Below are 14,498 nucleotides of genomic sequence, written 5' to 3'. Positions count from 1 at the left end.
CCTGGGAAGTAAACCCTTAATAGACCCAGCATGGATCATATTTCCTCACTTGAAAAAAGTCTGTTGTGACTGGGGGATGAGACCAGGGATATAATGTATAAAATGACTCCTGGGGACATGCTATTAATATGTATGTAAAAGATGGGGACAAAGATGGTAGAGATAATCCAAAATTATTTATTTTATATATATTTGATGGGAAATATGAATATGATTGGGACTGCAGATGAAGGGATGAAGGATTGATGAATTATTATCTATCATGTAGAAAGGTAATAGATAATATCTAAAACAGAAAAGAATAACAATAGAGAGATGTTAGAGATGCAGAGATAAATACAGAAAGATATATCTAAAGTGTTGAAACAACACTTTTAGAGATGAGGAGGTGGTAGGGAGGAACACAAATAGTTTCTTAACAATCTTACATAACTAGTCAAATCTTTTAATGGTGTGATTTATAACTTTGCTAAAAACAAAAATTTAAGACTTAAAGCAGTTGTATATCTTTTGGCCTGACAATTTCACATTTAGGAATTTCCCCTAATGAAATAATTCGACTAGGGAACAAAGAGTACTTACACAAGGATATTACCTGTATGGTTGATAACAGTTTAAAGTGGAAAAATAATCAAATGTGACTAGGGAACAAAGAAAACTTATACAAGGATATTAACTGTATGGTTTATAACTGTTTAATGTGGAAAAATAATCAAATGTGACTAGGGAACAAAGAATACTTACACAAGGATATTAATTATAGTATGGTTTCTAACAGTTTAAAATGAAAAATAACCAAAATGTTTATCGTTAAAGTTGGGGAAACAAATTATATGGTGCTTTGTGTCTATTGAGATGATAATGTAACTCTATATAAATATGGAAATATATCCATAAGATGGCATTATGGAAAAATGCATGTTATAATTTCACATATATGTTTGAACCAGTTTGTTAAAATATTACATACGTAGAAAAATTCTGGAAACATGCTTTAAAAAGTTAACAGTGTTTAATGTGGGTAATGGAATTACAGGTATTCTGTATTTTTTTGATTGTCTGGATCATGACAATGAGCTTCTATTGCTCTTAGAAAGTATAATACACATTTCTTTATTTACATGACAGTTGTAATAGTCAATGACTTACATGCATAAAGAAAGTATTCATTTTTCTGAGCAATGAATATGGATAGTTTTCAATTAAGCCAAGGTTTCACAGAATATTCTATAGATATATTCATTTCCAAACAGAATTCTAAAACTCTTAAGTTCTCTTTTTAATCTGTACATATTGTTGGTAATTTTTCCCTTTTGCCATGTAGAACTATGTTCCATAAATATTGGCTGAAATTTAGAACAAATTAAAACGTAGTCATTCTATTGAGGGAAAAAATTAAAACAATGGGAATTTATTATTTTTGTATTATTTTATTAATTTAGAGACCACCACAACCTTCTAATTAGAAACCACAGTTTAGGCAATCAGGGGAAAAGGAAAAGGTTTCTGTTTTTTTATGAATACGTAATAGTTGTACATATTTATGGAGTCCAAATATTTTATTGTCATTTTTTATATTGGACATCTTCTGAAATGGATAAAATAACTCCCAATTAAAGTTATGATTCTCCTTCTGTTTGATAATCTTAGCCAAAAGCTGTTTGCTCCAACAAAACTCGTTTTAACATTATTGGCCAGGTGTGATGCTCATGCCTATAATCTTAGCACTTTGGGAGGCTAAGGTGGGAGAATTGCTTGAGCTCAGGAGTTTAAGACTACCCTGGGCAACATCGTGAAACCTTGTTTCTACAAAAAAATACTTTAAAATTGGCCAGATATGGTGGTACATGCCTGTGATGCCAGCTACTCCAGTGGCTGAAGTGGGAGGATCACTTGAGCCCAGGAGATAAAGGCTGCAGTGAGCTGTGATCACACCACTACACTCCAGCCTAAGCAACAGACCAAGACCCTGTCTCAAATATATAGCGTGACCCTGTCTGAAATACACACACACACACACACACACACACACACACACAGCAAGACCCTCAACATACATATTTGAGCAAGACAGGGTCTTGCTCTGTATGTGTATATATATACACACAAACAGTTAATTTAGACTTGTCAGCTCGGAATGAAATGCAAATTAAAAATTGTAACATATCTGACAAAAGGCATATTAACTATAAGAGAGTTCCCTTTAGTGATAATGGATACAGTAAGAGATTCATAGCTATCCTCTTTAACACATAGACCACCTCTTTTTTTCTGCCAACTACACTATGCACAAAATAATGTGAGGGAAAGCTCTATCTGCTATAGCCTATAATTACGTTTTCCCCAGTACCATTGGCTCCCAATTCACTACACTTCAGGTATCTCAAAGACATCTACAAAAACTTGGAACTAATTGGTATACAAAAGCATCACACTGCTAGTGCACAGAGGGAGTATATGAATGTCTGTCATCTACTTCACTACATAAGTAGACAAAAAAGCAACTTGAGAGAATGAGCATAACTCTAAATTTGAACATTCCAGATTTTAAAGCTTTGGGTTGAATTATCTTTATCTTCACAACAACTCTAAGAAATAATCAGAACTTTTCATTTTCAGATGTCTTTTCAGAACTTCAGATGTCTAAGATCACACATGTCAGAAGTAGCAGAGTAACTTCTAGACCAGTATTTTTTCCACTAATGACAATCCTTATTGGATTGTATTGACTTTGTGTTGATAATGAATTTCAATAGTTGTGCTTTTATTTCTTCATGCCTTTACCACAAGCGGTTCCCTTTTTTGTAAGATCCAACCCCATCAGTTCCTTCTCAAGCTGGCCTATCATTCTTCAACCTTCACTGTCATATGTTTTCATTGCTATGTTCCCAGAACATGCTGTCTATATTTCTATTTCTTTTGTCTCTTTTACCCTAATTGCTGTTTGTCTTCTCACTTTGCACTATAGTGCAAAACTATAAAAACGACCATGCAAGATGAAATCGTGCAGGATCTTGATGATTAATGGGAAAAATTATTGTTGTTCCCAAGACCTTTAAATTTGTTGTCAAAACATTAAGAATTTCCTTTACTGTGTCTTACAAAGGTAAAAGGAAATGAAAAAAAATAGTAAAGCTAATATGGGATTTTGTATCCTGTAATTCAAAACATTAGAAACACTGAGAATTTAAATGTTTTATTTTCTTGTGAAAACTCATCATGAGTAGTTTAAATGGTGCTTGCCTCCTCCCCGTGGTACAGCTTAGAATACCAAATGAGCTTCACTTCTTGCCTTGCCAAATTGTCGTAATACTGTCTACTTGACATGCTTTCAACACTTTGTCCTTTGAACTTTCGATGTGAAATATCTCCAAAAGTTCTTTTGGCTACATATCTAGAGTCTCTCAAACAACACCAGTGTTAACATTCCCGTGGTCATCTATTGCTTCTCTAACTCTATTTATGGTCAATTCAAACTTCACCTCTAGCATTATTCACTTTGCTGCACTTTCATCTTTTGTGATCAATTCCCTCTTTAGGTTTAGGTTATTCATTTTAATATGGGTTTATCTCTGGGAGACTAGGAGGCAGCCCAACTACATGCTTTCCTGTCTGCACTTGAACTGAAAACAGATGACCATCAAACTTTGGAAGAACTGATATGACTGGCCACTAATTATGATGTGTGTCTATTATTTATGTAGTGATTTTTGTATTGAAGCTAGCAGCAAAGTTTGTACTTTTTACAATTATTCACAGTAAATACACTGTGGTAACTAAAGTTTGAATCGTATTGTTGGGGGACTGGTGTTATTTAATTAAATCATGATGACTGAAGTTTGTATCTATCTAGACAGTGTAAAGCTAAAGCTACTTGTGTGTATGTACCTGGAAATCATCAGTCTTATTTGTATGTCTAGGCACATAATAGGTCATCAGGAAAGAAATCGTTGAATGAAGAAGGAACAAAAATACTATCTCTCTGGCAAAGCTAGATTTCTCTATTTTTTAAATAGATGAATAAATGAATAGATGCTTTTCTATATGTAGTTTAGTTCTATTGCTATCGGGTCTATAAAAATAAATTCCTGTGCTCTCCTTTCAGAAAGTTGCATGCCAATCTGAAAACTTATCTATATTATATTACAGGCTGACCTCTGTGTCCCTAGATTGAATGAAGGGGACCAAGTTGTACTGATCAATGGTCGGGACATTGCAGAACACACTCATGATCAGGTTGTGCTGTTTATTAAAGCTAGTTGTGAGAGACATTCTGGGGAACTCATGCTTCTAGTTCGACCTAATGGTGAGTACTCTATGTAGTACTAGGTATTTATCATAATTTATTACTGTTCATTACTGAACACAGCAGCCAGATTTCTGACATAAAACATAAGTCACCTAAGTTTCCTGCTCAAAGCACAGTGGCTTTCGTTGACACGTGGAGCAGAATTCAAGTTCTTTGACCCCACCCCTTGCTCCCACTCAGCCTTGCTTACTTTCCTCTATTCTACACTAGCTTTCTTGCAGTTCCTCAGATGTTCCAATCTAATCTACTTATTAGGGTTGTTATCCTTGCTGTTCCCTCTGCTAACATACTCTTTTTGATTTTGTTTTGACTTCTACCTATATTTCATTCAGGTTTCTGCTCAGATACTATCTTTAGAAGGGCTTTCTCCCCTGACTACCATAGCTAAAATGACTTCTCATTTCCCCTAAATTGTAGTAGTTGTAGTACTAGTACTCAATAAATACTAGTTGAATGAATGAGTAAACTGGAACTCTGTTCCACTTTTAGAAAATGCCATAACAAGCTATAAAGTGTTTTTAAAATACTGCCTTTGTTTTCAGTATATGATGTCTGCTGGCCTAATCATGTCATCTCCCGATCTGGACAGCTGACTTGTTAAGTCATAGTCATGGAATTCCAGGTTTGGAGAAACCTTGAACGCCATAAGCTCTAGCTCTTTGGTTAATTGCATGAATTTCCTCCACAACAACCTCAAGAATCTATATTCTACCAATATAGATAGAGTACTTTCTGACTCCTGAAACAGGTCATTCCATCTTTGGATAGCTCAAACTATAAATTGAACTAAAAGTCCATCTTTCTTCAGTCCTTCTCCTAATTCTATCACTTTGTGCTATGCATTATAAGTTTAACCCCCCTTCCTTCAGTTTTTTGACAATAGCTAATTTTACCAGAAACCCTTCTCCCTTTCTCCAGTTTAACAGTCCTAGGGTCTTCAGCCAGTATTCATATGGCATTGTTCAGAGTTCCCTCAACACTTTATCAGTCTGCTCTAAGAAAAAAGTTTTATATGTCTAATATCCCAGAATTAGACGTATTCTTCTGGTTTTGTTCTGTACAATTTACTATTAATCATTATTTTAGCCACAGAATAATTATTGTTAATGCCATATTACCACTTGTTGAATATGTACCATAGGAAAGTAAAATATCATTCGAATTCTACTTGTCACCACCACACCCAACCCTGCAAAATTTTGCAAGGACTTTTCTTTTTTATAAACAAAAAATAAAAAATCCTCTTTTTACCTCTTGTTCACAAATAGGCATTTTCACTTTATCTTCTCCACTTTGTGTTCTTTTCCATTCATGGTCTAGAATTGGCTTTCTAGGAAGATTAAAAGGACTTCAACAGAACATTCTATTTTGACTTTTCAAGGAACTTGTTCATTTAGACCTGATACTTAGGTGAGTCATTAGGTGTTTTCTGTCACATACAGCTACTCAAATTTTAAACCAGGCATAACATTTTTTTTTCTTTATTTATTGTATTCTGTTTTCTCTTGATAATAGATCCTAAAGAACTCAATAATATTAGCTAATAGTTACTAAAAGCTTTCTGTGTACCTAGGCTCTTTTGTATATTTTTACTTAATCCTCATAGACATCCAATGAGATAGATGAATTATCCCCATTCTAGAGTTGAAGATACTTTGACACCAAGACATTCAGTTATCTGCTCACAGATTCATGATGGTACAGAGCCAGAATATGAACAAAAATCCATATGATGGCAAAGACCCAGCCTTTTTACAATCCCAGATCTCATCCTTTTGCTTTAAAGTAGGAGAGGAACCCACTAGGGTCTACTTCTTGCAAAATTTCTTTCTAAATTGTTTCATAGTCAAAATACGGAGCAGAACCTGCATCTACTTTCAGTGTGGGTCTATCTTTTCCATTCTTAAAGTATCACATAATTAAAATTTAAACTATGTTTGCCAAGAATATATTTTTGTTTCTCTGATCTTTTCCCCTTTAATTCTTATTTCTTCTTAGGCAAAGTGTTGTCATACCTTTTTGTCCTTTCATTCTTCATTTCAGAAATTTATTTTTCTAAAAAAAAAGTATAGGTATTCAAGGAGGAACCAGATCTCTTAGGCAAGGGTAAAAGAGGCCCCTACCTTGGCTCCATATTTTAGAAGGCCCTGCTTTGGCTCTCTTTCTTCTCCCAATGTAGTCATAATTTTATAGGACCAAAAGGACATGCCAAGCTATGACCTCCCTTCCCTTTCTATGCCACTTTTTTCAAACCTCAGTTCTGGGTCCAGGTAGTCCTGAGCCTCTCTAGATCTTCGTGGGTATTTTCCACACATCCGTTCTCTCAATATTGGTTCACATGGTATGTATATTCTAGCCCAGCAGGTGGCTAAGAGGCTACAGTTTGTGGAGGGAGAGGCATACATATATCTTGCATGTGGGCTGGGATCTTCACATGTGTGTTTATAAGCCCCTATGTTAAAAAATGGGACTGAGAGTGGGTAACGATGGAATATAGGCCTAGGATCTGGGGTCTAAATCTCCTCACATTACCATGACCATGAATTCTGGCCTAGAATTCTCATTTGAATTCTGGCCTCCCAGGTTGTTTTGTAGATACATCACCGAAAGAGGATGAAGCGTATTTTGTTTAGCACTGTGTTCAAGTTTTTTGTAACTTAAACATATGGTGTATAGGTCTCTATTTGTACTCTTGCCCTAGGTCCCCTAGAAATTAAGAGAGGGTGTATTCACAGGTGCTTCTCAGCAGCTCTTCTCTTTCTTATTGTCTCTTCAAGTTATAGACATTTTCAGCAATGTAGCCAAGAACCCTTCTTCCCTCCAAAGGTACAGCAAAGCCCCTCAACTCCACAACTACTTTCTGTGCCCCGCACAGTGACGCCAGACTCAGGTCTGTTGTAATTCTTCATAAATGAATTGTTTTTTGAACAAAACATTATACAGTGTATCTGGTAAATTCCTGTCATGTGAATTCATTAAGATTTCCACGTGTTTGGGGATTGGTTTGATTTTTCTTCTTTGTTTTTTTTTTTTTTTTTTTAGCTGTATATGATGTAGTGGAAGAAAAGCTGGAAAATGAGCCAGATTTCCAGTATATTCCTGAGAAAGGCCCACTAGATAGTGTGCATCAGGATGACCATTCCCTGCGGGAGTCAATGATCCAGCTAGCTGAGGGGCTTATCACTGGAACAGTCCTGACACAGTTTGATGTAAGTAATATCATTATATATTAAAAGCATTTTGCTGATATTTTCTAACTAGTTTCATAGTTTTTTAAGTGCCTAATCTATGCATTATAATTTCTAAACTAAAATGATATTCTGAGAAATGTTTGACATAAAGAGTTCTAAAATGCCAAATTTTGAAAATTGCTCCCAAAATACTAGCTATGGTTATATAAATAGAATATCTTTTAAAAAGAGGGATAAGGAAATTTTATACATATGTCATCAAACTGAATTTTTTTCTGTAGTTAAATAGCTGTTTTTTTGAAAAGTGGCAGATGAGGATAGGCTATTATAGACTTTAAAATCCTGAGCTAAAGGAAAATATTATTTTTGAAGTTTATACCTTGTCATATTTCATCTCTGTTTATTTTTTGTCAGTGCAATCTTGAAAACTGGGGAAAACAAAACCTTCAGACAGATCATTATATCCAACGAACTAGAATGCTTCTTCAGTGCTTGTAATAGGCGTTTGACCCACGGCCACCCAGTGGATTTGGAAATGTTTTATTCAGACTGCATGAACCTAATTTGTTTAAAATAGTAAACCCGAATTTTTTTTTTTTTTTTTTTTTTTTTTTTTGAGAAGCGGCCTCTCACTATGTAGCCTAGGCTGATCTCAAATTCCTATGTCCAACAGTCCTCCGGCCTCAGCCTCTCAAGTAACTGGAATTACAGGCATGCACAGCCATGCTAGGCTCCCTGGATAGTTTTCAATGTGTTTTTAGAAATGACCATCATTAATAATTGTTGCTCTGACATACATGTTATAGGTAAATGTTTAATTATAAAACATTTAGGATATGTCTGTTAGTTTTTGTTCAAAAGTTCTTAGTTCATATACTGTAAACACCTCCAAACTAAATGAAAGTTAAATGTTTTCTGCAGATTTGCTACTCACAACTTCAGGTGCTCCTGCTGTAAGCAGAATTGGTTTAACTAGTTTTACCGCTTTTCAAAATATGACACATACTTTATGTTAGAAATTGAAGAATTCAGCTTTGCAAATCTGGTTCAGTACTCTACTAGCCTATGATATATCATTGTATAGATGACCTATTCAAAGGGAAAAGAATCTGTTTCCTGTTAGTATAGAAACAAGTCCGGAAAACAAAACAGAAATTGTTTATGGCTTTTGTTGGAATTGTCCCCTTTTTTTTTTTTTTTTAGCAACTTTATCGGAAAAAACCTGGAATGACAATGTCTTGTGCCAAATTACCTCAGAATATTTCCAAAAATAGATACAGAGATATTTCGCCTTGTAAGTATCTTATTGTCTCCGTTAAATTTAATCTTTTAAACATAACTTTACTAAAACGTTATTTCTTTTAAATTTTTTAGATGATGCCACACGGGTCATTTTAAAAGGTAATGAAGACTACATCAATGCGAACTATATAAATGTAAGTTTATTTTTATTATGCCTTTGCCATTTGGAAAAATAGGAGCCACTATGAACTTTGAGATTATTTTCTTTATGTTAAAATCCTAACCTGGGTAGAATATTAAAACTTTCAGATATGAAAAATATTATTAAATAAAATATTTTGGTACTTTATTAATATACAGGTAGAGCAGTGGAATGGAATAGTCCAGTTCATAAATAGACTTAGATAAATACTAGAATTTTGTTTATGGTAGAGATGGTCTTTTAAATCATTGGAGATGAAACAGACTATCCAATGAATGGGTGGTTGGGTCAACTGTCCAGAACAGGAGCCCCCAACCCCTGGGCCATGGACCAGTAATCATACATGGCCTATCAGGAACCAGGCCGCATGGCAGGAGGTGAGTGGTGGGCAGACATTACCACCTGAACTCCATCTGCTGTCAGATCAGTGGTGACATTAGATTCTCATAGGAGTGCGACCTTCGTGAACTGCCCATGTGAGGGATCTAGATTGCATGCTCATTATGAAAATCTAATGCCTGATGATCTAAGCTGGAATAGTTTCATCCTGTAACCATCCCCACCTCCCAACCCCACTCCATGGAAAAATTGTCTTCCAAGAAACCGGTCCCTGGTGCCAAAAAGGTTGGGGACCACTGGTCTAGAATATGTCATTGTAAAGAGGCATTTTTCTTTCTTACCTGGAAAAAAAAAATACTATTTTTTTCTTAACTCTGTAATTAGAAAATTTCAAATGTACAAAATTAGAGCAGACAGTAAAATCAAACTTCATGTACACATCACTCAGTTTCAGCACTTGTCAACTCATGACACACTTTGTTTCACCTTTACCAGGTTCTTTTGAAGTAGATCTTTGTGTCATATCTTTCATCTATAAATACTTCACCTCCACTCGATGTCAACATATATTTCAAATACATCAAACTGTAATTTTAAAAGTGGAATTATGAAAATACTTGAAGGAAATATGTGAAAATTGTTTAAAGTCTCAGGGGGAGGTTTTTTAAGCTTAGATACATGTCTAAGCTTAAAGAGATGAATTTGACAAGGTAAAATTTGTTATTTTTGGTATGCTGAAAAACTACTAAAATCAAACGACAAATGGAATTTTTTAAATACTAGAAAAGGCTTATTTAAAATATACAAAGAGCTTCATAAATGAATAAGAAAAGTAAGCCTGGGAAACATATTGAGACTCCATTTCTCGAATAAAAATAAAAATATAAAAATTAGCAGTCATGGTGGTGCATGCCTATTGTTCCAGCTACTCAGGAGACTGAGGTGGGAGAATTGCTTGAGCCTGAGAGGTTGAGGCTGCAGTGAGCCATGATCATATGACTGTCACTGGGTGACAGAACAAGACCCTGTCTAAAAAAAAAAAAGAAAGTTCAATGAAAATAATGGATGAAGGACATGCAAAGACAATTCATAGAAAAGGAAATTATGCAAATGACATTTTTAATAGTCATTTTTAAATCTATACAAAAGTAGAGAGAATAGTATAAAAGAGTCCCCCCCATACCTCTTACCCAGTTTCAAGAGCTATCAACTCGTGGCCAATCTTGTTTCAGCTAAGTACTAGCCTCCAAATTATTTTTAAACCTAAATATATCACTGTATATGTAAATTGGGTTAATTTTCACCATTCAATGTTGTCATACTCTAGAAAGTCTTTGTACGTGCTAAATTAGGGAGTATTTAATCATTGCTTCTAGGGAAAATACAGGGTTAGGTTCCCCCAGGCCTAAAGTCACAACATTTTCATTAGCCAATAAATACATAATGTTGTTTCTGTTTAAAAACACTTTATTTAATATATATTGCTGATCCATTAACCTTTAACTCATAGTCAACAGCACTATAACTCATGCCTCAAGGAAGCTTATCTAACACATATTTCCTCCATGAGGTATATCACATCCTTCTTGAACTTAGAAACACTAGTCAGCACTTTAAAACTATACTTGGGGGCCATTTTTAAACAGCAAAATTACTAGTAAAAAAAAAAAAAAAAACCAAAAGGTGAAAAGTATGGCACTACATAGAATGCAAAAAGGTCACTTGTTTACAGTATGAGAGGTAAAACAAGATGTCAGAGTTGGTTTGTTTGATCTCACTTGGAAATGTGCATGTCTTCAAATCACTCAGATTTTTCACTGCTGTATGTCTACTACATGACCAAGAAATCCCTGCAATTGTTTTAAGGGTTATGAATATATTTTAGCAAGTAGTCAAATTTGCAAATTGAGAATCCTTGATGGAGGATTAGCTACTTAAGAACATACCTCTGATAAGGCCTTTTTTTGTGGTAGCAAAACCACAATACTGTTTTAACACTTGGAAAAATAGTATCAGAGTTAAATGAAAAATACATGCGATTTACAAAAAACAAAAGTGCAAATGAAAACTTCAAGGAATTACTATTTCACCTATGAGATTGAAAGAACAAAAATTTGATAATACTACATGTAGGTCCACATCCTTTATGTGAAACCTTAGGTTAAATATGGGGCTAGGCACAGTAGTGCATGCCTGTAATCCCAACACTGAAGAGAGGCATAGGCTGGAGGGATAGCTTCAACCCAGGGGTTTGAGACCTGCGTAGGCAACAGAGGAAGACCTCCTTCTTCACATAAAGGGGCAGTGAGTGGGAGGGTATAGAAAAATATGCTTTTGGATTTCGAATTTTTGGAATTTTGAAAGTGTGTTTAGTACATATACCATATACTATAATAAGTAACATTGCTGGCTGGCTATGGGACAAGTGCCCTGTAATCAATATATCTGAATAGTTAACAGCAAACTATAGATATTCTCCCTAAGTAAGACTAATAAAGAGTACAAATAGTCTTAGGTCGGTTCAGGTCAGATTTTGCTGTCAAGCGAGGGCAGGTTGGGGCAAGATTACAAAAATAAAAAACATGAGGGTCTTAAATCTGTATGAAATATTATGTTGTATATTTATACAGTAGAGCCATTTAAAAGAATGAAATTTTATTTACTAATCAAACATGATCTTGAAGATGAAGTAAAAGAGAGAAATAAGAAGCAGAACAACATTATATATAGTATGCTACCATTTTTAAAAAACAGTTTTACAGAAAAGTGGAAAGTTAGTTTTGCATATACGTTTGTGTGTTGTATATAGAATATCTCTGATAAAGTTATATGACAAACTGAGAGAAAAAGATTACCTTCCTTGGTGTAAACTAGAAGCTGAAATGGGAGAAGAGACTTTCTTTTTTTTTTTTGAGACAGAGTCTCGCTCTGTCGCCCAGGCTGGAGTGCAGTGGCCAGATCTCAGCTCACTGCAAGCTCCACCTCCCGGGTTTACGCCATTCTCCTGCCTCAGCCTCCCCAATAGCTGGGGCTACAGGCGCCCGCCACCTCGCCCGGCTAATTTTTTGTATTTTTTTAGTAGAGACGGGGTTTCACCGTGTTAGCCAGGATGGTCTCGATCTCCTGACCTCACGATCCGCCCGTCTTGGCCTCCCAAAGTGCTGGGATTACAGGCTTGAGCCACTGCGCCTGGCCAGAAGAGACTTTCTTTATTCACTCTTTGTTATTCTTTGAATTGTCATGTGCATATATCACGTTTTTAAAAAAATATTTAATCTCAAAATGTAGTAGGATAATGACTGATGACTCAGCTTTCCCAAATACTATCTTACCTCTTTGTGAAAATTATGAATTTTAAATATTATTCTGATATCCTCTAAAGTTATTTTATATGTAAAAATTCAAGCTAAAACCAATGGCAGAATTTTTGTTCCTCACAAATTTTACCCATACACTATTTACAGATAGGTATTTTTTATTTCTTTACCACATCTCTGCCTCTGAAACAGAATTCTGGGTTAAGCTGCTTTTAAAAATCATAATAGGCCGGGTGTGGCTCACACTTGTAATCTCAGCACTTTGGGATGCCAAAGCAGGAGGATTGCTTGAGCCCAGGAAAATATTTGGAAAATATTTAAATTCTTATTTCCACTAATTAAAAGAGAAATATCTATGACTGTTGAACATTGCCATGAACTTTCTTCTACAGATAAAATAAGAAATTGTTAATAAAGATTTGTTTTACTGACGGCAGTTCATTGAGATTAGTTGTATTCACTATAACAATTAGTGGATGATTTTCATATTCCTGATTACTGTAAAAAGTAATGCAAAACATTTTATTTTCATGCCCTTTTCTTTTTAGATGGAAATCCCTTCTTCCAGCATTATAAATCAGTACATTGCTTGTCAAGGGCCATTACCACACACTTGTACAGATTTTTGGCAGATGACTTGGGAACAAGGCTCCTCTATGGTTGTAATGTTGACCACACAAGTTGAACGTGGCAGAGTAAGTTATAGTTGAATCTTACACATTGCTTGGACTTTTTTCAAATTATACTGCACATATGTAGTCAAAATATTCATGTTTATTTAAGCCTTTGTAACCTTTAGTCTTCTTTTCTTGTGGTTTCTTGTTTTAAATCATCATGGTTAAGTGCATAAAACTGTGACTAACACATAAATAAATGTGACATAAGTGTTAGCCATTACTGTCATTGTTATTATTTAAAGGGATTAATGTACATCTGTTAAGGGGCTTGTATCTAATGTATATATGGAACTTTTTACAACTCAACAGTAAAATAAATAATGCAATATTTAAATAAAAAATGGGCAACAGATCTGAATAGCCAGTTCTCCAAAGAAGATATACAAATGGCTAAGAAGCACAAGAAAAGATGCTCAACATCATTATCAGGGAGATGCAGATCAAAACCTTAATGAGACTTTATAGCCAAGAGGATGGCTAAAATAAAAAGGACCTATAATAACAAGTTCTAGGGATGATATGGAAAAAACAGAACCCTCCTATGGTGGGTTTGTAAAATCATCCAGCCATTTTGGAAAACAGTCTTGTAGTTCCTCAAAAAGTTAAACGTCGAGTTGGTATAACTTAGTACTTCCGTTCCTAAATCCGAAAGAATTGAAAAAGTTTGTCCACACAAAAATTTGTACATGAGCATTCATAGCAGCATTATTTATAATGGCCAAAATGTAGAAACAACTCAAATATACAAATAAAGTGTGGTGTAGTCTTATCGTTGGATATTATTTGGCAATAAAAAGGAACGAAGTAGTGATACATACTACAACATGGGTAAACCTGGAAAACACTTAGCATAGTGAAAGAGGTCAAAAAGACCACATATTGTATGATTGCATTTATATGAAATGTCTAAGATAGGCAACTCTGTAGGGACGTGAAGTAGATTAGTGGTGGTCTAGATCTGGGGTAAGGATGGGGGAACAGATGAGGAAGAATGAACAGTGACTACTAATTGGTGTAGGGTTTATTTTGGGTGTAATGGGAATGTTCTAAAAGTGATTGTGGTGATGGTTGCACAGTTCTGTGAATATACTAAAAACTATTGTATACGTTAAACAAGTGAGTGGTATGGTACATGAATTACTTGTCATTACAGCTGTTTTAAAAAATCTTGACCGGGCGCAGTGGCTCAAGCCTGTAATCCCAGCACTTTGGGAGGCCGAG

General features: G+C 35.0%; 1 protein-coding gene across 2 annotated transcripts in view; it reads left to right on the top strand.

Moving 5' to 3' along the window:
• The window catches only part of PTPN4 (protein tyrosine phosphatase, non-receptor type 4 (megakaryocyte)), a 242,281-nt gene that overhangs the window by 205,419 nt on the left and 22,364 nt on the right, over window positions 1-14,498 (top strand). For both annotated transcript variants that reach the window (XM_011983430.1, XM_011983431.1), the window contains 5 exons: window positions 4,150-4,306; window positions 7,352-7,518; window positions 8,704-8,794; window positions 8,875-8,936; window positions 13,149-13,295. In XM_011983430.1, coding sequence (XP_011838820.1) covers window positions 4,150-4,306; window positions 7,352-7,518; window positions 8,704-8,794; window positions 8,875-8,936; window positions 13,149-13,295 — 624 coding nt within the window. The remainder of the gene's footprint in view (window positions 1-4,149; window positions 4,307-7,351; window positions 7,519-8,703; window positions 8,795-8,874; window positions 8,937-13,148; window positions 13,296-14,498) is intronic.

This window comes from Mandrillus leucophaeus, unplaced genomic scaffold (genome assembly GCF_000951045.1).
Source record: "Mandrillus leucophaeus isolate KB7577 unplaced genomic scaffold, Mleu.le_1.0 Scaffold25, whole genome shotgun sequence".
In the NCBI taxonomy this organism is placed as follows: Eukaryota; Metazoa; Chordata; class Mammalia; order Primates; family Cercopithecidae; genus Mandrillus; species Mandrillus leucophaeus.
Note: the sequence above shows the minus strand (reverse complement) of the source record. Positions and strands in the feature narration are given on the sequence as shown.